The sequence below is a fragment of the Gorilla gorilla genome, chromosome 10, assembly GCF_029281585.2.
Source record: "Gorilla gorilla gorilla isolate KB3781 chromosome 10, NHGRI_mGorGor1-v2.1_pri, whole genome shotgun sequence".
Lineage (NCBI taxonomy): Eukaryota > Metazoa > Chordata > Mammalia > Primates > Hominidae > Gorilla > Gorilla gorilla.
Window position 1 is genome coordinate 112,158,803 of NC_073234.2, and position 23,612 is coordinate 112,182,414.

Genomic DNA, 23,612 nt, shown 5'->3' on the forward strand with positions numbered 1-23,612 from the left:
CGTCCCAGAGATTCTGGTATGTTGTGTCTTTGTTCTTGTTGGTTTCAAAGAACATCTTTATTTCTGCCTTCATTTCGTTATGTACCCAGTAGTCATTCAGGAGCAGGTTGTTCAGTTTCCATGTAGTTGAGTGGTTTTGAGTGAGTTTCTTAATCCTGAGTTCTAGTTTGATTGCACTGTGGTCTGAGAGACAGTTTGTTATAATTTCTGTTCTTTTACATTTGCTGGGGAGAGCTTTACTTCCAAGTATGTGGTCAATTTTGGAATAGGTGTGTTGTGGTGCTGAAAAAAATGTATATTCTGTTGATTTGTGGTGGAGAGTTCTGTAGATGTCTATTAGGTCCGCTTGGTGCAGAGCTGAGTTCAATTCCTGGGTATCCTTGTTGACTTTCTGTCTCGTTGATCTGTCTAATGTTGACAGTGGGGTGTTAAAGTCTCCCATTATTATTGTGTGGGAATCTAAGTCTCTTTGTAGGTCACTCAGGACTTGCTTGATGAATCTGGGTGCTCCTGTATTGGCTGCATATATATTTAGGATAGTTAGCTCTTCTTGTTGAATTGATCCCTTTACCATTATGTAATGGCCTTCTTTGTCTCTTTTGATCTTTGTTGGTTTAAAGTCTGTTTTATCAGAGACTAGGATTGCAACCCCTGCCTTTTTTTGTTTTCCGTTTGCTTGGTAGATCTTCCTCCATCCTTTTATTTTGAGCCTATGTGTGTCTCTGCACGTGAGATGGGTTTCCTGAATACAGCAGACTGATGGGTCTTGACTTTTTATCCAATTTGCCAGTCTGTGTCTTTTAATTGGAGCATTTAGTCCATTTACCTTTATAGTTAATATTGTTATGTGTGAATTTGGTCCTGTCATTATGATGTTAGCTGGTTATTTTGCTTGTTAGTTGATGCAGTTTCTTCCTAGTCTTGATGGTCTTTACATTTTGGCATTATTTTGCAGCGGCTGGTACCGGTTGTTCCTTTCCATGTTTAGTGCTTCCTTCAGGAGCTCTTTTAGGGCAGGCCTGGTGGTGACAAAAGCTCTCAGCATTTGCTTGTCTGTAAAGGATTTTATTTCTCCTTCACTTATGAAGCTTAGTTTGGCTGGATATGAAATTCTGGGTTGAAAATTCTTTTCTTTAAGAATGTTGAATATTGGCCCCCAGTCTCTTCTGGCTTGTAGAGTTTCTGCTGAGAGATCTGCTATTAGTCTGATGGGCTTCCCTTTGTGGGTAACGCAACCTTTCTCTCTGACTGCCCTTAACATTTTTTCCTTCATTTCAACTTTGGTGAATCTGACAATTATGTGTCTTGGAGTTGCTCTTCTCGAGGAGTATCTTTGTGGCATTCTCTGTATGCCCTGAATCTGAATGTTGGCCTGCCTTGCTAGATTGGGGAAGTTCTCCTGGATAATATCCTGCAGAGTGTTTTCCAACTTGGTTCCATTCTCCCCGTCACTTTCAGGTACACCAGTCAGATGCAGATTTGGTCTTTTCACATAGTCCCATATTTCTTGGAGGCTTTGTTTGTTTCTTTTTATTCTTTTTTCTCTAAACTTCCCTTCTTGCTTCATTTCATTCATTTCATCTTCCATCACTGATACCCTTTCTTCCAGTTGATCGCATCAGCTCCTGAGGCTTCTGCATTCTTCACGTAGTTCTCGAGCCTTGGCTTTCAGCTCCATCAGCTCCTTTAAGCACTTCTCTGTATTGGTTATTCTAGTTATACATTTGTCTAAATTTTTTTCAAAGTTTTCAACTTCTTTGCCTTTGGTTTGAATTTCCTCCTGTAGCTCGGAGTAGTTTGATCGTCTGAAGCCTTCTCTCACCTTGTCAAAGTCATTCTCCGTCCAGCTTTGTTCCATTGCTGGTGAGGAACTGCATTCCTTTGGAGGAGGAGAGGTGCTCTGCTTTTTAGAGTTTCCAGTTTTTCTGCTCTGTTTTTTCACCATCTTTGTGGTTTTATCTACTTTTGGTCTTTGATTTTGGTGATGTACAGATGGGTTTTTGGTGTGGATGTCCTTTCTGTTAGTTTTCCTTCTAACAGACAGGACCCTCAGCTGCAGGTCTGTTGGAGTTTGCCTGGGTATCAGCAGCGGTGTCTGTAGAACCGCGGATTTTCATGAACCAGGAATGCTGCTGTCTGATTGTTCCTCTGGAAGTTTTGTCTCAGAGGAGTACCCGGCCATGTGAGGTGTCAGTCTGCCCCTACTGGGGGTGCCTCCCAGTTAGGCTGCTCGGGGGTCAGGGGTCGGGGACCCACTTGAGGAGGCAGTCTGCCCGTTCTCAGATCTCCAGCTGCGTGCTGGGAGAACCACTGCTCTCTTCAAAGCTGTCAGACAGGGACATTTAAGTCTGCAGAGGTTACTGCTGTCTTTTTGTTTGTCTGTGCCCTGCCCCCAGAGGTGGAGCCTACAAAGGCCGGCAGGCCTCCTTGAGCTGTGGTGGGCTCCACCCAGTTCGAGCTTCCCAGCTGCTTTGTTTACCTAAGGAAGCCTGAGCAATGGCGGGCGCCCCTCCCCCAGCCTCGCTGCTGCCTTGCAGTTTGATCTCATACTGCTGTGCTAGCAATCAGCGAGACTCCGTGGGCGTAGGACCCTCCGAGCCAGGTGCGGGATATAATTCTCCTGGTGCGCTGTTTCCTAAGCCCATCGGAAAAGCGCAGTATTCGGGTGGGAGTGACCCGATTTTCCAGGTGCCTGTCTGTCACCCCTTTCCTTAACCAGGAAAAGGAACTCCCTGACCCCTTGCGCTTCCCGAGTGAGGCAATGCCTCACCCTGCTTCGGCTCGTGCACGGCGCGCTGCACCCACTGTCCTGCGCCCACTGTCTGGCACTCCCTAGTGAGATGAACCCCGTACCTCAGATGGAAATGCAGAGATCACCCGTCTTCTGCGTCGCTCACGCTGGGAGCTGTAGACCGGAGCTGTTCCTATTTGGCCATCTTGGCTCCTCCAAAATGATTCTTTAGAAGGGTTTTACTATGAAGGGGAGTAGAGAAAGAGGGTGACTGCAGTTGGTAGAAGTAGGGTCAAGACAAATTCTCTTGAAATGAGAGATGATAATGAAAAAGACCCAGTACAGAGAGCAAATGTGATGTTCTGATATGATTGGCACACAGTCGAGTAGGAGCACAGTCCAGTCTTCTCTTTTTCTCTAATACAGAATGAAGTTATCTTCTAGTTTGGGAATACAGAATAGTCTCTGGAGGCTAGCCAGGGGACTAGCTGCCTGCCAGGGACACAGATGGAAAAAGTCACCCAAGGGAAATCAGTTCCCCAGGCTGATGCCATTAGAAATTGTGGGGTCCAAATTGACATCATCCATGAAATGCAGAAACCCTGAGAAGTTAATTTAAAAAGGTCCTGACATCATAGAGCTGGAGCAGAGGCATACCCTGAACAGTCTCATAGAGGTTAACCCAGGAAATGCAAGACTTCTATGGAAAGTAACTCCCACCAAAGATAGCACCGAGTCAAATATTATAAATCAGATGAAGAAACAGCTATAACAGAGAGTTAGCAGACACAATAAATGGCAGACTTCACAGCCCAAGAAACAAACTGTTCAAAGATAGGAAGGATAGAAGAGAATCTACAAAGAAACAATGAGACAACATAAAAAAGGAACAGATAAATTTGGAAAACAGCAAAATAGAAATTCTATAAATGAAAAAATATAGTCACTGAAAGAGAAAAGAAATGATCAAGTTAGATGAAAAATATTGTTTTTTTCTCTCCTTATTTTTTTCATTTATAATGAAATTCCATACATTAAACCCCATTCAAATTGAAATTTGGAAGAGGAGTTACATTTAAGACTTTTAGACTGTCATTCTCTTTAAACAGGAGAATCCCACTTATATGTTTCCCAAAGGGGAAATCAATTCAGCAGAAATCCTCGTTTGCTTTGATTGGAAACATATAATCATCTCATCAGTATAAGCCTACAAGCTTTAACTGAAGGCTGTTCCATGACTAACCACATCTAAATCTAGATGACAGCAGAGGAGTTGGGAGATTTATAATTTTTGTAGTTTTTAAGGGGTGATGAAAATCTGTAAAGTATGTTTGGAGCAGTGATTCTGAAAGTGTGGTCTGCACATCTCTGGGGGTGTCTCCCAGACCCCCTGAGCATGGGGGTGTACATGAGGTCAGAACCATATTAATAAAACTAAGACAGCATTTGCATTATTCACTGTGTCGTTCACACTGATGCTGCAGAAGCAATAATGATAAGACTTCTGGCGCCTCACCATGAATCAAAGCAGCAGCCCCAAACTGTACTAGTAGTCACTGCTGTCTTCATTCCTACACACTTGTAATTTAAAAAAATGCCAGTTTCGCTTAAGAATGCCCCTGGCGAGGCAGTAAAATCTTGCACTTATAAATCCCTATCCTTGGATATATATTTTTAACGTCTTATGGGAAATATGCCTAGGTATGTCTGCTGCTTATGAAAGCTATGGTTGACTTGAAGAAAAATGTGTGAGTTGAATTGAGAGTTGGACAGGCTGCTTTCTTCATGGAATACCATTTTCATTTGAAAAACAATGGACAAACTGTGGTTATTCAGACTTGAGTATTTGGCAAATATTTTATTGAAAATGAGCCAAGTGAGTATGCCACTTCTAGGGAAAGAACTGATAGTATTTGTTGCCGATGATAGAATTTAAACTTTCACAGGAAAACTAGAAGTTTGGGAAACTTGTATGAGCCACCATGAGCTTGACAATTTTCTAATATTTAGATTTTTTTCCTGTCAGATTGGTAGAAATACTAAAAACATGACTTTTAAAAATATTGTATAATAAAATGCTTCAACATTTGGGGGATCTCTATAACTCAGGGAGACAATATTTCCTAAATGACTTATGCATAATGTTACAAAATCCTAGTGAACAAGATAGAGCAGTAGATTTTAATGGAAAAAAGTAGGAAAAGTTCAGCAATATGTGGTATTAGATTCTACATTGCAACAAACTTTAAAAAAAGATCACTTGTCACATGATAATTGTCATTTTGATACTACATTGGTGTAGTATCAAAGAAGAACATTAAAACAGTTATTTGAAGCAGCTAGTCAAATACTTCTCCCATTTCCAATGACTGTGTGACGCCTAATCTTCATACACCTCAACCAAAACAATATTTTACGAAAGACTGAGTGTAGAAAAAGATATGAACAATCTTCTGTTAAGTAGGGGTGTGTATGTTTGTGTGTGTGTGTGTGTGTGTGTGTGGTGTGTTTTCAGACAGAGTCTTGCTGTGTCACCCAGGCTGGAGTGCAGTAGCAGGATCTCAGCTCACCGCAACCTCTGCCTCCTGGGTTCAAGCGATTCTCCTGTCTCAGCTTCCCGAGTAGCTGGGACTACAGGTGCACACTGTAGTGTGTGCTACTGGCTAATTTTTGTATTTTTAGTAGAGATGGGGTTTCACCATGTTGGCCAGGCTGGTCTCAAACTTCTGGCCTCAAGAGATCCACCCGCCTTGGCCTCCCAAAGTGCTGGGATTACAAGCATGAGCCACCATGCCTGGCCACTTGGTAGCTTGTTTTTTATTAAACAAGACATTAAAGAGATTCATGGCATTCTTCTCATGAATTTTTATGAAAATATAGTTGTTTGCATAAAATATTTTATTTATGTTAATATGTAATAGGTTTACTATTTTTATTTTAAGAGGAATTAATAAATGTTAAGGAAATTAAGACATTTTTAGCTGAATTTCTAATGTTGGCAAATGTCGACGGAGCTCTTTTGGGTTCTCAATAATTTTTAGAGGTATAAAGAGGTGCTGAGAATAAAAAGCTTGAGAACCACTGGCTTAGAATATTGTCATATGTATAGCTATCTTTAAGGACACATGGTAGTTGATGGTAGAATATGCTCAGTGTAATAACATACCATTTCCCCCATTGGAGTTTGAAGGGAGAAGACATTTTTAGTATATAATTCTCTATAGAACTGTTTTTTTTTCCAAACTATGTGTCAGAGAGCAACAGCAGCCCTAGAAAATATTTATCATTACCTTCATTCTTTCCCCAGCTCTCTGTGTATCCTATACCCTTTTGGTATGAAGGATATGAGTGGTTTTTATTCTTTTTAGGGAGGAAGAATGAAATGAGAAACTAAAAATTACAAAATGGCCATAGAAAGGACCGTCATAATAGAACTTTAATTTGAAAACCAGATAGACATATGCAAATAGTGTGCAAGTATATCAGAATTGCTCCTATTTTAAATACATGAACCTGGCCCTTGGGACAAAACCTGCAAAAAACTTTGATGTTATTGCCTTTTTGGAGCAGAGTTGTCATTTAGGGGAAGCCTACTGTCAAGATGAATGAGTTTTTCTCATGTGAACTTTACCCCCTGTGAGCTTCTGTTTGGGTACTGCTGAGAGTGTTGGACAGTCCCTTTTCTAAATGATGGTTAGCTTGACATTTCATGATACTTCTAATAAAATTATGTGTCAAGGAAATTGAAAGGCACATTCCCTAGGGTGACAGGTAGAGTGAGTTGCATGGATTTTATGAGAACAAACTGACCATTTTTGTCATGAATGTTAATAAGAAATAAATGGGATCAAAGTTATTCAAATTGTATTTCTACTTCTAGGGCTGCCTCTTTCTTTCAAAATCCTGTGGGGGTTTTTTTTTTTTTTTTTAAATAAGTGTTCCTTACTATTCTCCTTTACATTTAATCTATTGTTTAAATGGAAAAATATTTGGGCCTTTTAATTTTGTGTCAGACTGAAACTTTCTTCTTTTGGGATTTTAGACTGTTGGCAGTAGGTAATCCTCACATACTTTCTATCTGTCTAGTGTAGTGGAGAAACTAGAAATTTTCCATTCTGCAACTAAGCAGTACCGAGTGGATTAGGACATACTGGTATGTCTTATATTTTATTCATTAAGTTTTTGGGTTAGCAAGATGCCAAACCTCATACCTTGTTTCTCTTAAAATCAGAATTTGGGTTTCAAGATGAGAAGAATGGAATGGGTACCATTTCCTTTTTCCAGGGTTTTCTATCAGCCATGCTGAGTTGGCCTTGGAAACTACTGAGTAAATGAGGTGCCTCAGAAATGTGTGTAGCTTTGAGGGAGGAAGAGTGTGGGGAGGGCACGTTTCCTGTGCACACACTGACTCCATGCTATGTTTGTTGTTGTTGTTATTTTCTTGGTTAGTTTTATTTTAAATAAAAAACAAGTTAATTACAGTATCTTAGAAAATTTTCTACAAATATCTAAACCATTTTAATGGCTCAGCAAAATCTTGAGAGTTTAAAATTCAGTAACTGCTAAGAAATTGGGATGTTATTTAACAAATTAGAAAAAAAATCAATTTAGTCTCTCCCCACCTCTCCTGGCCAATTCAATACACTAATAATGATAATAGCTAGCATGCATTATGTGCCTCTGTTTGCCAAGCACTCCTATTTGCTAAGCACACTCCACGCTTTCTAGAATGTCAGTTCCACGAGGGCAGGGATTCTTGTTTGTCTTCTTTACTGCTATATTCATAGCCCCCAGATTTCTCCCTGGCCCATAGCAGATGCTCATTATGTACTTTTGGATTATTATAAGGATTAAATAAGATCTTTATTTTTATGAAAGGATCTTATTTAACCCTTATAATAATCTCATGTCATGAAGTTTGCACTGTTATTGTCATCATTACTGCTTTATAGATAATGAGATTGATAATTGGGGTTCCCAAGATCACACAGTTAATATATGGGAAAAGTGGAATTTGACCTCTCTCTCTCCAGTGTATGAATTCTTAAACATTAGGTTATTTCACATGAACTAAAAAGTTTTTTTAAGTAGAAAAAAATACAATTAAATAACAGAATCTCTAGAAATATATATTTCCAAAATTACAACTGACTACAAAGAAAAATGTCAACTGATTTAATCTGTGAAATATTTTAATTTTTATAAGTACAATAACAACAAAAATCATTACACCAACAATACATAGAAAAACAAGATTTTTACTTCAAGTAAATATGACAAATAGTTCCTTTCATTTTTACATAAAATTACTGATAAAATTGATAAAAAGAGACTGTTGATAAATGGTCAAATACCATAAACTTTTCATTAAAAAGAAGAAATTATAACTAGTATGTATACACCTGGAAAAATATCTATCTGCTTACAAAGTGAAGTTAAAGCAATGAATGAGGTCCAGATTTCTACCTGAAAAATAGCATTGGGGTAATATTCCTTGATAGGTTCTCCACCAACTTCCCATTGAAAGACATGTTCCCCACGGAGATAGAAAAATACAAAAGCTTTAATAGAATTGAAAACTAAGCATAGTAATTCAACTTTTGCAAGAAATGGGAAAACTTTTTTTCAAATGTAACCCATAGATGAAGATGGAGTCAGAACCACAAGGGATCATCTACATCCACTTTATCCCCTGAAAGGAACAGCATCGTGGGCCAGGAAAGAAGAGTGGTCCCTCTACCTTCTAAGCACATAACTCAGAAGGGGTTCACCATCCAAAAACCTCGGCAGATACCCTAACACTGTGCAGAGGCTTAAGGAACTACTCCAGCCAACAGAAGAGATCCATCTCACAGTTAAGACTGAGAAATGAGGCAGTGATTCTGTAAAAATGACTGGTGGTGGGCACTGGAGCTAGTTTGGGCTCAGTGTAAATAATGATAAGTTTGCATAACTGAATACAGATGTCAAAACTAATTCCTGAAAAAGGTGATAGAGTATAAAGATAACTAACAATGACCTGGGGATAATATATCAGATTTTAATAACCAAGTAGATGTGGGAGAGATAGGGTAATTAAAAATTATGAAATTCTTCATCCTATATGTAGGGAATAAAAATATGTTGGTTCATTTTATACATTGAGAAATAGAGAAGCAGAGTAGAGAAATTATGTTTTTAAGATGGATTAATGGAGAAGTGTGTTTTGGAAAATATTAAACATAACTGCTATTAGAATCTAAACCAGAATATATATATTTCAAATCAGTGTGGAAAATAAAAGGGAAATAGTCTTATGGCAGAAGACACAAAACAAAGGAAAAAGGAAGAATACACTCAGAAAGCATAAAATAATAGAAGAAAACAAGGCATGTTAATTATGCCCATAAATGTAAAATTGTTGAAACATACTGGATTTGTGAGGATTTTTTGGTTGCAAGTGACAGAATGGCAACTTAAGCCAAATCAGCCAAAAGGGGAAATTTTCTGATTCATGTGAATACAAAGCTGGGGAAGGCAGAGGTAAGGATGGGCCTGAGGGTTTACTGAGAGCAAAGGCTTGAGTGCTCCTGGAATCACCTCGTTCCATCTTCTCTCTTTCAGCATTATGTGTTAGCTTTATTTGATCAGACTGGCTTCCTCTACAGTGCTGGATACATGTCTGCCACTAGATCAAGACTTCTAATGCCCCATATTTACCAGAGAGAGAGCACAAGACTGTCTCTTGCTTCAGGTTCAGATACCAGGGAAGTGCTCTGATTGGCCCAGCTTGGCTCATATGCCCATCCCTGGTCCCAAGCACCATGGCCAAGGAGGCAGGGTCATGAAAGAATATGGAAGCCCTCACTAAGAACTAAGAAAAGGGGGTAGGCAGAGGAAGGAAAATAATGTCCCAGAAGGATGGGATGTTTGATGCTTTTCTTAGAACAGAAGAAGAATGCTACTTGAAGTAGTAGATATAAAATTGAACTATAAATCACTGTCAAAAATGGTCCAGACATCTTTAAAACTAAAAGGATTTTCAGTTATCAAAGATACTAAGAAAAGATAAAGAAACAAAGACGGCAATATCAATATTATGCTAAGTAGGATGCAAGGCAAAAGGCATTGAACTGCACCAAGAGGCCCATTGATATTGATGAAAGGTACAGTCAACAGTGACTATATAACGGCCATAAATATGATACTAACACTATATGGATAGCAAAAATTCAACAAAACCAAACTTGGTAGAAACTGTGAAAAGACAGTGATGGTGTCATAGAGTGACAGATAAGAGTACAGGCTCCGGGGCTGATTGCCTGAGTTTTGAACCTGGCTCCTGTTTCTAGCTGTGTGACTTGGATCAAGTTATTTAACATTTCTGTGTCTTCATTTTCTAATCTGGAAAATAGGGATGATAAATAGTACACGTTGAGTATCCCACATTCGAAATGCCTGAGGCAAGAAGTGTTTCAGATTTCAGATTTTTGGGGGGATTTTGGAATTTTTGCATTATTCTAGTTGAGCATCCCAAATCTGAAAATTTGAAATCTGAAATGCCCCGACAAGCATTTCCTGAGTGTCATGTCAGCACTCAGAAAGCTTTAGATTTTGAAGAATTTTGGATTTTTGGATATGGGATACTCAACTTGTATCTATAACCTTGTAGACTTGTGGTGGGGAGTGAATGAATTTATTCACAGGAAGTGCTTAATATAGTACCTGTCAGGTGGCAAACGCTTGGTAAATACCAGTTATTATCTTTTTTTAAAAAAGATTGTGGGAAAAAAAGGAGACAATTTCTGTGGCCAATGTTAGCACAATATTTTCAGTTTTTAATAGATATATTATATATTATGTTTTATTTATATATATATCTGTGTGTATATATACATATATATTTTTTTTTTTTTTTTTGAGACAGAGTCTTGCCCTGTCACCCAGGCTGGAGTACAGTGGCGCCATCTTGGCTCACTGCAACCTCTGCCTCCCGGGTTCAGACCATCCTCCTGCCTCAGCCTCCTGAGTAGGTGGGATTACAGGTGCCTGCCACTATACCCAGCTAATTTTTGTATTTTTAGTAGAGACGGGGTTTCACCGTGTTGACCAGGCTGGTCTTGAACTCCTGACCTCGTGGTATGCCCGCCTCAGCCTCCCAAAGTGCTGGGATTACAGGCATGAGATATATTGACCAAAAATATAGATCAATAGACCTGTATAGAAATGTAATTTAAACACTGAGCATATGTACCCCTTCTGGGAGCCTTCTTATAGGATCCATGGACACTGATGAAGCTGAACATACACTGCATCAGAATCTCAGTAACGGATCCGAAGGAGGAGAGAGCATGGAAGGCAGGCTGGGGATGGGGGAGGGCCCTGGAACATGTAAATCTGATTTACAGCTTGAAGAGATCACTGTGGCTGCTGTGTGGAGACCAGGACTGCAAAGGCAAGAGTCATGGCAGAAAACTGGTTAGGAGGCTACTGTGGTCATCCAGCCTGGAGATGATCGTGGCTTGAACGAAGGCGTTAGCAGTGGAGGAGATGAGGAGCCCTATTTGGAAGGTGAAGCCTGTTGATGGATTGAACATGAAGTGCGACTCACAGAGGGGAAGCCATGGCAACTTCTGGGTTCTGCGTGTTGGATGGAGGACACGGATGAGGAGTGGGTTTGGGTGGAGGAGATGGAAGTGAGGGGGTCTGCTTTTAACTTGCTGTTACTGGTTTCCTAAGACTGTTGTAGCAAAGTACCAAAAACTGGGTGGCTGAAAGCAAGGAATTTTATTGTCTCACAGTCCTAGAGGCAAGACTTCTGAAATCGAGGTGTCAATGGGGTCACACTTGTTCTAATGGCTTTAGGGGAGAATCCTTCCTTGCCTCTTCCAGCTTCTGGCATTTGCTGGCGGTCCTTGGCGTTCCTCGGCTTGTAGGTGCATCAGTCCTGTTGCATGGCCGTCTTCTCCCTGTGTGTCCTCACATAACCTTCCCTCCGTGCACGTCTATGTCTAAATCTCCTTTTTTTTTTTTTTTTTTTTTTTGAAACGGGGTCTCACTCTGTCGCCGGGCTGGAGTGCAATGGAGTGATCTCGGCTCACTGCAACCTCCGCCTCCTGGATTCAAGCGATTCTCCTGCCTCAGCCTCCCAAGTAGCTAGGACTACAGACGCGTGCCACCACGCCTGGCTAAATTTTTGTATTTTTAGTAGAGACTGGGTTTCACCGTGTTAGCCAGGATGGCCTTGATCTTCTGACTTCGTGATCTGCCCGCCTCAGCCTCCCAAAGTGCTGGGATTACAGGCGTGAGCCACTGCACCCGGCCCAAATCTCCCTTTTTACAGAAACACCGGTCATATTGGATTACGACCCAGCCTAATGTCCTCATTTTAACTTGGTTGCTTCTGTAACGAACTTATTTCCAAGTAAGGTCACATTTTGAGGTACAGGGGGTTAGGACCTCAACATACCTTTTGGGGAGACAAAATTCAACTCATAACACCTGTTAAATGTGACTGTCGATTAACTATTCAAGTGGAGCTGTTAAGTGGGGAAATTGGATGGATATATTTCGGCCTTCATCCAGTTTTTTTTTAATGTGTGTGTGATGAACATCTTCAGGCATACAGGTTGTTCTGTATTTTGAATTTTGTTTTGGAATACATTTTCAAAAGAAGACAGCTCTTAATATATATCATTAAAATATTTTGAAGAAGTGCGATGCAATGATAAATTTACTATTCTACAGGGGAGGAGGATATAATGGCTTAAAATACAGACAAATTTATGTATGGAGCATCAGGAAGTGAAGAATTCCTAACTCCTGGCCTCCATTTTCTTGACAGAGTACGTTTCCTTTCTGGCACTGCTAGACAGAGATTAAGCAATAATTTAGCTTGAATTTCTAAGTGTAATAGCATTAGGTAACATAGTTCCATGACCTCAGAAAGCTGGAGAATCACATTCTGATGTACATAAAATACATATATACTCATTTTATGAAAATGAGATTGCCAATACATTTTGTTTTAGATCTTGGAAACGTCACTCCTTTATTCTTCTATTCACTCATTTTCATTTAAAAATATTTTTTAGTTTCTATTATGTCTCAATCACTATGGTAGATGCTCAATTTCAATAGGGAATAAGACAAATTAGCTGTGAAGCAATACTCAGGCAATGAAATATGACAAGTACTAGTGTGTGGTTAAGACCAGGGTACTATTAGGGCCTGCAGAAATGGCACCTAACAGTTTTGGGGGTTGTTGGTGGGGGTGTGAGAATGTTTTTTGGAGAAAGTGATTTAGGAAATAACATACAGATGCCACAAATATAATACTGATAACATTTAAAATATATTTTCTATTTTAGTGCTGCAATAGTATTTTCTACACTTACACTTCTCCAGGATTCAAAACTTTTTAAAAAGAAGGTAGTACAGGATGACACAGAGAATCCTGTCTCTCCAGGAACTTCTGTAAGTGTGACTTAATGTCTGTTCTTACAATACTTATCATATAAGAACTATTGGCATGCTAGGAAATTGTCTAATTATTTAGATGAAGCAAAGGAGTAAAGTAGAAAAAACATTGAATTTGGAGTAAAAAGATTTAGGTCCTATTAATGCTATTTATTTATTGGTATACTTTGGACAAATCTCTTAATTTAAAAAAAAATTGGTCATCTCATTTGTGAACTAATGGAATTGGGATATAATAATTACTAAAGTCCAATCCAAAGTCCCAGATGTACCATTATATTAATCTAGCTTTTATCTACCTAGCAAATAAAGTTGTTTCCCAAGACTTGCTCCTCATTCCGCTTTTGAATCTATTGCCTTAGCATTGCCAGTCAGATACCTGGGCTGTTTCCTGCTTTGGATTCCTCATAGTTAGAATCTTCCATTCAAGCTCTCAAATCTGACAACTAATGTCACATATTCTCTGATTAGACTTTGATAAGACCAAGTAATTTAACAAAACAGAATTGTTTAGGACTGAAATATAAAGATTCATGATATAGAACCCTTGCTCATTATTTCAAGTATTACTAATAAAATCGCTAATATCTAGCATCATTACAAATTAGCAAAACTAATTGTCCTCAATAGAGACTCATTTCTTACTATATTGAAAGCAATAAAAATGCTATAAAGCAATCTAACTCTAAAAATTGACTTAGAATAATGATTGTCAATTGGGGGTGATTTTGCCTCCCGGGGGAAATTTGGCAATGTCTGGAGATATTTTAGGTTGTCACAACTGGGTGGAGGCGGGTGCTACTGGCATCTGCTAGGTAGAGGCCAGGGAAGTTGCTAAACTTCCTTTAATCTACAGGACAGCCCTCCACAGCAGTTATCTGGCCCTAAATAGGTCAGTAGTGCTGACGTTGAGAAACCCTGATTGAGATTAATGTGACCTATCTTTTCATTAGTGACAGGAAATCTGAGCATTAAGTGATTAAGTTATACTGATGGACATTTTTTTCTGTATTGCTAATCTACATACTAGACTCTTTGAGTACTTCTTGTGCCCATTTGAATCACTATCCTCCCTGTGGGCCTCTGTCGACTGCTTACTCTTGGTTTTTTGGTTTTTTTTTTGAGATGGAGTCTCGCTCTGTCGCCCAACCTGGAATGCAGTGGCACAGTGTCGGCTTACTGCAACCTCTGCCTCCTGGGTTCAAGCAATTCTCCTGACTCAGCCTCCTGAGTAGCTGGGACTAGAGGTGTCTGCCACCATGCCTGTCTAATTTTTGTATTTTTAGTAGAGAGTTTCACCATATTGGTCAGGCTGGTCTCGAACTCCTGACCTCAGGTTATTCACCTGCCTTGGCCTCCCAAAGTGCTGAGATTACAGGTGTGAGCCACCGCGCTGGGCCTGTTGACTGCTTACCCTTGTTTCCGGGGAACAACTTGCCCTACTCTTCCTGTACCACCCACCTGCATTTGAGCCCCTTTAGGCCCCATTAGCTACTCCTGGCTAGCACATGTTGCTGATTGGTTGGACATGAGGAGCTGTCAGAGATGCATAGCAGGAAATACTTAGAACAAATGACAGTTGTTCTAAATGATTTTAAAGTTCCTAGTGTCTACGATGGACTCCACTCCCCCAGAAATAGCTTTCTTTGCACATCTCTCCTAGCTCTCAGTAGCTCTGGACATTTGTCACCTCTTTGTAAAGTGTAATATTGAGGGTGGCAAATTAATTATAATACCTGTTTGGTATATGAGCAGCATACAGCAGCATGACACAGTGGATTAAGACTGTGGACTCTGAAGGCAGGAAGACATAAGTTGGAATCCCACCTCCGTCAAAATATGACAGTGTTTAGGCAAGATAGGTAACCTTCCTAGGTCTCAGTTCTCCCAACTGTAAAATGGAAATGATTATAATACCTCTTTGGCTGTTAGGAGGATTAAATGAGATAATATATAAGAAGCGTGTAGCACAGTACCTGACACATAATAACTAAATGGATATTAGTGAATATTATTTATTTTTTAGCCCTTAAAATGACATTTACAAAAACTTTTAATGACATAGAAACTGCTGATAATATAATTTGCAGTGAGAAATTCACACTGCAAAACTATTTTTCAACAATGGGTACAGAGAGAAAAGGAAAGCTGAAAAGCAGTATGCTAAAATGTTAATAGAGGATTGTTGGATTGTGGGTGATTTTGTTTTGAATATTTTTTATATTTTATAGAATGTGCAAGAATCATTTCTAAATTTAAAATTATAATACTGTGGAATGATACCAGATGCCTTTTAAACTTACATTACATTTAGTCTTAGGCTAGAACCTTGACAATATTAAATGGAAAGATAACCATCATTTTAATATTGTTTAGGCCACTGAAAATAAAGATGACAATGAGTTTTTAGATCCTATTTCCCTAAATGCCCGAGAATATTTCAACATTCATCTGTGGTTGAGGTGCCGCTTAGCATTGGTGACTGCATTTGTTGCACAGATTCATGGCATTGGAATTGTGAAAGGTACAAACATTTGCTTAATCAATGTTTTCATAAAAATTAATTTTACATAGGTGAAGAGGGGTTTATTGGGATATATTTTATTATGTTAATGTTTTATAACTTTCTAGCTTGATCTGCTTATAGAATTAAAAATTCAGGTTATTAATATATAAGAATATTTTTAACAGACCTTTGTATCATTGAAAATGGCTTATATCTTACTAATGTACGCAAAACAGATAAAGCAATTTCATAATATGAATGACCAGGTCTTCTTGTCATCTGGGAAGGCAACTAAGTGTAGGAGTGAAGAGCACAGATTACTGGAGCCAACCCACTTGGGTTCAAATATTGGATCCACCACTTCCTTGCCAAGCCTTTCTTGGCCAAGTCTCTTAAATCCCCCTTACTCAGTTTCCTACCCTGTAAAATGGAGACAATTGTACCTACTTTATAGGATTATAGTCAGAATTAAGTGGGTTAAATTTATACTGTTCTTAGATCACAGCTTGGCACATGTAAATGTTAGTTCTTGCAGTGATTAATCATTATCTATTTGTATACCTATCTATTCACTCATTTCTATCCATCTTCCAAATTAAATTATCTCATGCAATATCATCATTTTTGCAGCACTGGAAAGTCCTAAAGTACTTTCCCCCAAATTACAACACATTTATTTTCCATGTTTCATGTAGAGTCTGTTTTCCATCTTAATATACTCCCCTGTTCTTTGATATTATGCAGTATTTCTGTGATGAAAGTTGGGGCTATCACACATGTATAACTTCTGACTTTCTCAATGCATTTTAAATAACCACACTTGTTTATTTTAGAGGATGATATGACAGATTGCCTGAGCCTCATCAATGAAGTGTGTATGGAGGCAAAAAGCGCAGGCGACACGGAACTGCAGGCTGAATTCTTGACGCAAGCTGTAATTCTTGGCCTACAAGAAAAGCATTTAAAGGCAGACATCATAACAAACCTTCAGGTAGAAAGGAAACTTTGTTCGTATTTATAGTCAGGGAGGGATTCCAGTTAGAACAAAAGGAGAGAATTTCAAATTCCACTAGGTACTGAATGCATAACAATTAACATGTCCAACTCTTGTTTCAGTGAATTGGAAACAGTACTATCAAAATGAATACTTTTATTTTAATAGGATATAATACATTTGCTGGAAGGAAATGAATTTATTTCTCCTCAATCACGGCTAACCCTGGCAAGAAGCCTAGTTTTGCTGGATGACTTAACCAAAGCTGAGAAATTCAAGGAATCTCCCTTTTCAAAAACAGGAAAATTAAATTTGTTAACTCGGGCTCATAGCATTCTAACTGAACAGGTGAGAATGCTTTTGTGTCTGCGAGACATAGAAACTTACTTTTCTCTCTTTCCTCCTATTCCAAACCACGTCAACTAATTGCTCATTACAATGTTTGTTTTTTTTAATAGATGCTAGCTTTTGGAGAAACAATTGAATTTAGTTCATCAAACACTAAATATGCAAATCCATTACAGCCTTTGAAAAATATTTATCTTCCCCATGTCATGTTATTGGCCAAAATAAAAATGAGAATTGGTAAGAACATTTAAACTTATATTGCCCTAGAATAACTGATAAAACTTTTTAAGTTATTTTTAGGCAGGCTATCATATGAGTGCATTTAAAAGAGGCAATATTTATGAATACTTAGGCTCCATTTATTTAACCAATAGTTTTTGATCACTTATCATATGCCAGACTGTGTGATGTATAGATGGTCTTTATATATGAATAAAGTATGTGGTTGATTACCATAATATAACATGCATAACTGCTTGGTCTAGACTATTGCACTTTATCCAGGTCATCAGTCTTTTGGATTAAAATTATGCCCACATAATTTACTTCAAAATTACCATGCAATTCAGTAACTTTACTGAAAAAAATCCTACAAACACAAAATACGTTTCTTAAATAATCTGTTGTCTAGCATATTTAAATTATAACTAACTGTTAAAGAAGATTTTGGAAAGGAATGTGTTAAATGCATTATGTATTTTATAACTGATGTTATGAAGTTCTTATATCTTTAAAAATGCTAATTTAATGCCTGTGAACAAAAAAATAGTTTATTTTTTATTATTTATATTCTTTCTTCAACATTTATTTTAAGTTTAGGGGTACATGTGCAGGATGTGCAGGTTTGCTATATGGGGGAAATGTGTGCCATGATGGTTTCCTGAACAGATCATCCTATCACCTAGGTATTAAGCCCAGCATTCATTGGCCATTCTTCCTGATGCTCTCCCTCGCTCTACCCCCCAGTAGGTCCTAGTGTGTGTCATTCCCCCTCGACGTGTCCATGTGTTCTCATCATTCAGCTCCCACTTATAAGTGAGAACATGCGGTGTTTGGTTTTCTGTTCTTGCGTTAGTTTGCTGAGGATAATGGCTTCCAACTCCATCCATAGGACATGATCTCGTTCCTTTTTATGGCTGCATAATATTCCATGGTGTATATGTACCACATTTTCTTTATCCAGTCTATCATTGATGGGCATTTAGGTTGATTCCATGTCTTCTCTATTGTGAATAGTGCTGCAGTGCACATATGCTTGCATATATTTTTAGAATAGAGTGATTTATATTCCTTTGGGTATTACTTAGTAATTAGATTGCTGGGTCAAATGGTATTTCTGCCCCTAGTCTTTGAGGAATCACCACACTGTCTCCACAGTGGTTGAACTAATTTACACTCCCACCAACAGTGTAAAAGCATTCCTTTTTCTCTGCAACCTTGCCAGCATCTGTTGTTTTTTGACTTTTTAGTAATAGCCATTCTGACTGGTGTGAAATAGTATCTCGTTGTGGTTTTGATTTGGATTTCTCTAATGATCAGTGATGTTGAGCTTTTTTTCATGTTTGCTGGCTGCATGCATGTCTTTTGAGAAATGTCTGTTTATGTCCTTTGCCCATTTTTTAATGTTTTTTTTTCTTGTAAATTTGTTTGAGTTCTTTGTATACTCTGAATATTAGACCTTTGTCAGATGGGTAGATTGCAAAGATTTTCTCCCATTCTGTAGGTTGTCTGTTCATTCTGATGATAGTTTCTTTTGCTGTGCGGAAGCTCTTTAGTTTAATTAGATCCCATTTGTCAATAAAAATAGCTTAAATAAAAGTGTTAATGAAGGTGATATTCTTTTTTTTTGGAAGCTCTGATAACTCGTTTGTAAAAGTTGAAGAAATAAACTTGTGTCTTACAAATATAGGAATTGTCAAAAGTCTTCATAATTTTATGAGTCAAGGTCCCTTGAAGGGACAGCATCTTATGTTCCTTCACAATACTCTAGTTAGTAGTGCCTTAACTAGTGGACTGGCTGATAATAGTATTTTCAATCCCAGGTGGATGGTATAGTTTCCCTGCAGTGGGAAAACCGTGTATCAGCCTAACTCTGCTTTGCGAGCATGGTTAATGACTCCAGCTTCCTTCTGCCTCTCTCTTTTCTCAGGGGAGGAGCCTACCCCTTTATCAATGCTGCTGAGCCTTTTGGCCTTGCTGTAGCTCCTAGTTGTCTCTGTCCTTCCTGGGGACCTTGCTTTGGCACTTTTACCCCTCTCTCACATATTTTCTACCTTCCTTACTCAACACATCCTTTTCCCTCTTTCCCTCAGTTTGTACATATTTTCAAATATCCACCAGTAAAAAACCAAACTAAACAAACAAACAAAAAACAATAACAAACCTACTGTAAGCCTCTGTCATTCTCACAAAACATCCTTCCAGCCAGACTCCTTAAGGGTAGAGTCTGCTCTCTTCCTTTTCTTTCCTCCCCTCTCATTCACCCCTCACCCCACTTCATTCTGGATTTGGACCAGAGAAATCACTCTTGAGTTCATCACCAAGGACTTAATCTATAATTCCAACATGTAGTTTCCAGACCCTCCAAAGCATTTGACATTGCTGACACTAATCACAACTTCCTGAAACTCTGCTCTCTGGATTCTCAGGTGCTGCATTCTCCCAATTTTCCATCTCCCTCTCTGGTTTCCTATCCATAATTACCTTTCTATTTCCCTAGTCTGTCCTTTAAGTAAACAATCTCTATTTGTTCTGGCTTAAAAGGCTTCTTATGATGTGGTCCATGCTGACCTGTGCCCCTTCCCACCCAACCCTCTGGTCACACTGAATCACTGTGACTGCACGTGATGCATGCGGTGCTGCATGCTTTACACCTTTGCACATGCGATTTTCTCCATTAGGAATAATCTTCCCCTGAAATCCCATTCCTACCATATCATTCTCTTCCCTCTCCTCCCCACTACTCACTGGCTCCCACACATGCAAATACATTTCCTTAAACTCTGTCCATTCTTCAGATCTCAGTTAAGCATCACTTCTTCCAGGAAACTTTTCCTGAACCCCAAGACTGGGTGATGTGCCTCAACCCCCTTCTAATTGATTATTCTTATTGTAACGCTTACCATGTTGGTTGTTAAGGACAATTTACTTGCTTGTTTGAAGCCTCCATTACGACATAAGCTTCTTAAGGCAACAATTTTGTTTTGTTCATCTGATATCCCGGCCACCTAGCACAGTTTCTGAAATCAAGCAATCAATCAATAATGGTGCTTTCAGATTTCATTCATCCATTAGACTACTATGCAACCACTAATAATAATGTTGCAGAATAATTTTTATACAATGGAAAGGTGTTCACACTACATTGGAACATATATAACACAACATTACAAAATATTCATTGTATACATCAAAATATCATTGGAAAATAGGGACTCCCCTTGGCAGATGTGATTATGGATGATGTTTATTGTCTTCTTTTTGCTTCTCTCTCTCCTTTAATCTGCTATAATGAACTACAATGAACACATATAACTTTTGTAACAAAAAAATTGTTCAAGAAATATGTTTCGGTCAAGGTACAAACCTAATGAAAATTAAGCATTTAGCACCAAGTACCATTTCCAGCAGATAGTATGTGCTCAGTAAATGTTAGCTCCTTTTCAAATATTTGAAGAAAAACTAGTGGACAGTGCTGTGGAAAAAAGACTAACACACAGGTTATTAGAAATAGGAAACTGCAGAGCAAGCTGGTTAGATGAAGATTTGGTATCTAGAGGACCCAGGCCTGAATCTTGGCATTACTATTTCTTAGTTGTCTGATCTTAGAAGTTATCCAAGCTCTTAGACTTCATGCCTTATCTGCAAAATGGAGGTAGGCTATTTGCCCTATATATTTGACATAATGAAATGAAATCAAATATATATAGTATTAAACAGTGCCTGGCACACAACAGTCATGCACTAAATGGTAGTACAGTTGCTGTTATTTCTTACATCTTACTTTATCTTTACTACTTATTTTACTTTAGTTTCTTTATCTTTGTCAGTTTGATCAATTTGTTTTTATGACCTTTTTTTTTCTGTTATTTTAGACATTCATTGTACTTTTCCTTTCCCAGTCTGCAGACTCAGACATGTGGTTCCCTACTGTAATACCCAGATCCAACTTTCCTCTCACCAAGAGGCTCTTACCTGTTTCCCTCATAGGCCATCCCCAGTTAGATGGGACTTTAGATGAATTTATGTTTCCCTCATAGGCCATCCCCAATTAGATGAGACTGTAGATGAATTTTACCTTCCTACTTTAAAAGTTTAAGAAATAAACTCACCATCTAGAGATATCTAGAAGTTTCGCTCCTTCTCTCCTACTGTCTCTAGCTCCCAGATTTTACTGAGACAATTTAGTACTTTTTAAGCAAAGCATCCTGATGCTTTTCCTTTGAACTAGTTCTTTCCTTTTTAAAGAAACTCTGTTTCTAGTTTCTAATATCTAATCCTAGTCATTGTACCACTGAGAAAGTGCTACTGTTCTTCTCCCCTCCTTCTTTTTGTTCATCTTCAAAGCCTTCAGAGTCTTTCAGTCTCTGTTCTACTTCATAGGTTGTTGATTGAATCCTTTTCTCTTTCTTTTTAAGTGTTTTCCTCAGATTATATTCTGATTCCATGTTCTCTGCAAATACCTTTCTTGCACTCTGACAGGTGAATGATGTGCTCCCAACTCAGTACCAGAATCTTTGGGTGTGGCTGTTTTTTCTCAGGGTTTATTAGAAATTATTCCATCACGTCTAGCTTTGAGTGTCTCAAATGAGAACTGCAGTGTCAGTCTAATTTTCATTTTCTTTTGGTAAGAAATTCGTTCTTTCTTTCTGAAAACTTACAGGATTTTCTCTTTTGTCTCTGTAGCTCAGGAATTTTACCAGCATATGTCTGGGTATATGCCTTTTCTTTCTCTGCCTAGAAATCAGTGAGCACTTTCAATCTGCAGATAAGTCTCTTTCCAGCTGTCAGAAAATTTCTTCTTGCTTAATTATTGCCTAGTCACTCTCTGTTCTTTCTTCTTCTTCAGTTACTAGTACATCGAGAGTCATCTGGCCTAGGTTCAAATCTCAAGCATGTGATTTAACTTCTTTGTGCCTTACTTTCCTCATCTCAAAAATGGGAGTTTTTACAGTAGTCTGTTTGACTGCTGTAACAAAATACCTTAGACTGAATAATTTATAAACAGCGGAAACCTATTGTTCACAGCTCTGGAGTTTGGGAAGTCCAAGAGAATAATGGAGTGGTAGATTTGGTGTCTGGTGAGGGATGGCTCTGCTTTGTAGATGGCACCTTCTATGTGTCCTTACATGGTGGAAGGGGCAGACGGGCTTTCTCAAGTTTGTCTTTTATGAGGACAAGTCTGTCTTCTTGTCTTTTACAAGGACAGTAATCTCATGCAGGAGGGCAGAGCCCTCATGACCTAATCACCTCCCAAAGTCTCTGCCTCTAATAGCATCATGTGGGGGTTACATTTCAGCATATGAATTTTAAAGGGACACAAACATTCAGGGGATAATAATGGCACTTACTTGATAGGATTGTTAAGAAGATGTTAAATGCCTAGACCAGTGCCTGGGCCATAGTAAGCACTATTGAGTGTTGACTATTATTATTTATATGTCAAGTCTTGATCTGTCTTCTAAGTCTATTACGTTTTCCTTTATAATTTCCATTTATTTTTGTCATCTATAACTTGAACTACTTTTACTTCTGCTTGATCTTTCTGATTATTAATTTAGGTTTCAGCATTGACCATCTTCTCAAAATTATCTGAAAACTTTATATCTCTATACATGCTCTTACTTTTTTGATTTGTCATCTGAATTTTAATCAGTTTTATTTTACTACTGCCACCTTTTCTGGGGGTTATATTTATTCTTCCTCTTGTCAGCTGCTGGATCTTTTTTGCCAGGCTATTTTACTTTGTCTGTTTATTGTGGGTCATGTCTAGCTGTTGGATTAATTTCAGTAGTGGCCATGCTGCAAGTGGTGCTTAAGAATAGCTAGTTCTGCCTATATGGGTTGGCTATATACCAGACTTCAAAAGTTCAATTCCCTGTGAAGCACCAGGAGAAGCAGCAAAGGCCAATATTCTTTAGTTTCAGGAGTGAAGAGGACTCAGGCCACCTTCAAGCCCCTCACAGGTCTTGGAAAACCAAGAAGGCAGCCAGCCAGAGCTGTCACTCTTTGGAGCTAGAGACCTTGTTCCAAGCTCTTTTTGGATGCTGTCCCTGATCTTTGATCCAAGGCTGCCTGCCCCTGGTTCCCAGGCTCTTGTCCATCCCAGAGTGCAGAAGATCCAGTACCAGCTCTGTCTGTTCTTACCCGTCACCTTCTAGGACCCACCTGTCTCCTGCAGCAGCAGCAGCAGCAGCAGCAGCAGCAGCTCTGGAGAAGCTGATCATTGGATTAGATTGGGAAAGGGAGGGCAGCAAGGGCATGCCCAAGCTATCAGCTGTGCAGAATCTCCCATCTCCCTTCTGTTCCTCCCTCTCGTTATTATTATTGATCATTGTTATATGTTGATGATCATC

The 23,612-nt window shown here is 38.7% G+C and overlaps 1 protein-coding gene across 1 annotated transcript in view; it reads left to right on the top strand.

Moving 5' to 3' along the window:
- The window catches only part of CFAP54 (cilia and flagella associated protein 54), a 372,948-nt gene that overhangs the window by 241,127 nt on the left and 108,209 nt on the right, over positions 1 to 23,612 (top strand). The window contains exons 52-56 of the mRNA XM_055357441.2: positions 13,081 to 13,186; positions 15,566 to 15,713; positions 16,529 to 16,686; positions 16,858 to 17,037; positions 17,148 to 17,274. Coding sequence (XP_055213416.1) covers positions 13,081 to 13,186; positions 15,566 to 15,713; positions 16,529 to 16,686; positions 16,858 to 17,037; positions 17,148 to 17,274 — 719 coding nt within the window. The remainder of the gene's footprint in view (positions 1 to 13,080; positions 13,187 to 15,565; positions 15,714 to 16,528; positions 16,687 to 16,857; positions 17,038 to 17,147; positions 17,275 to 23,612) is intronic.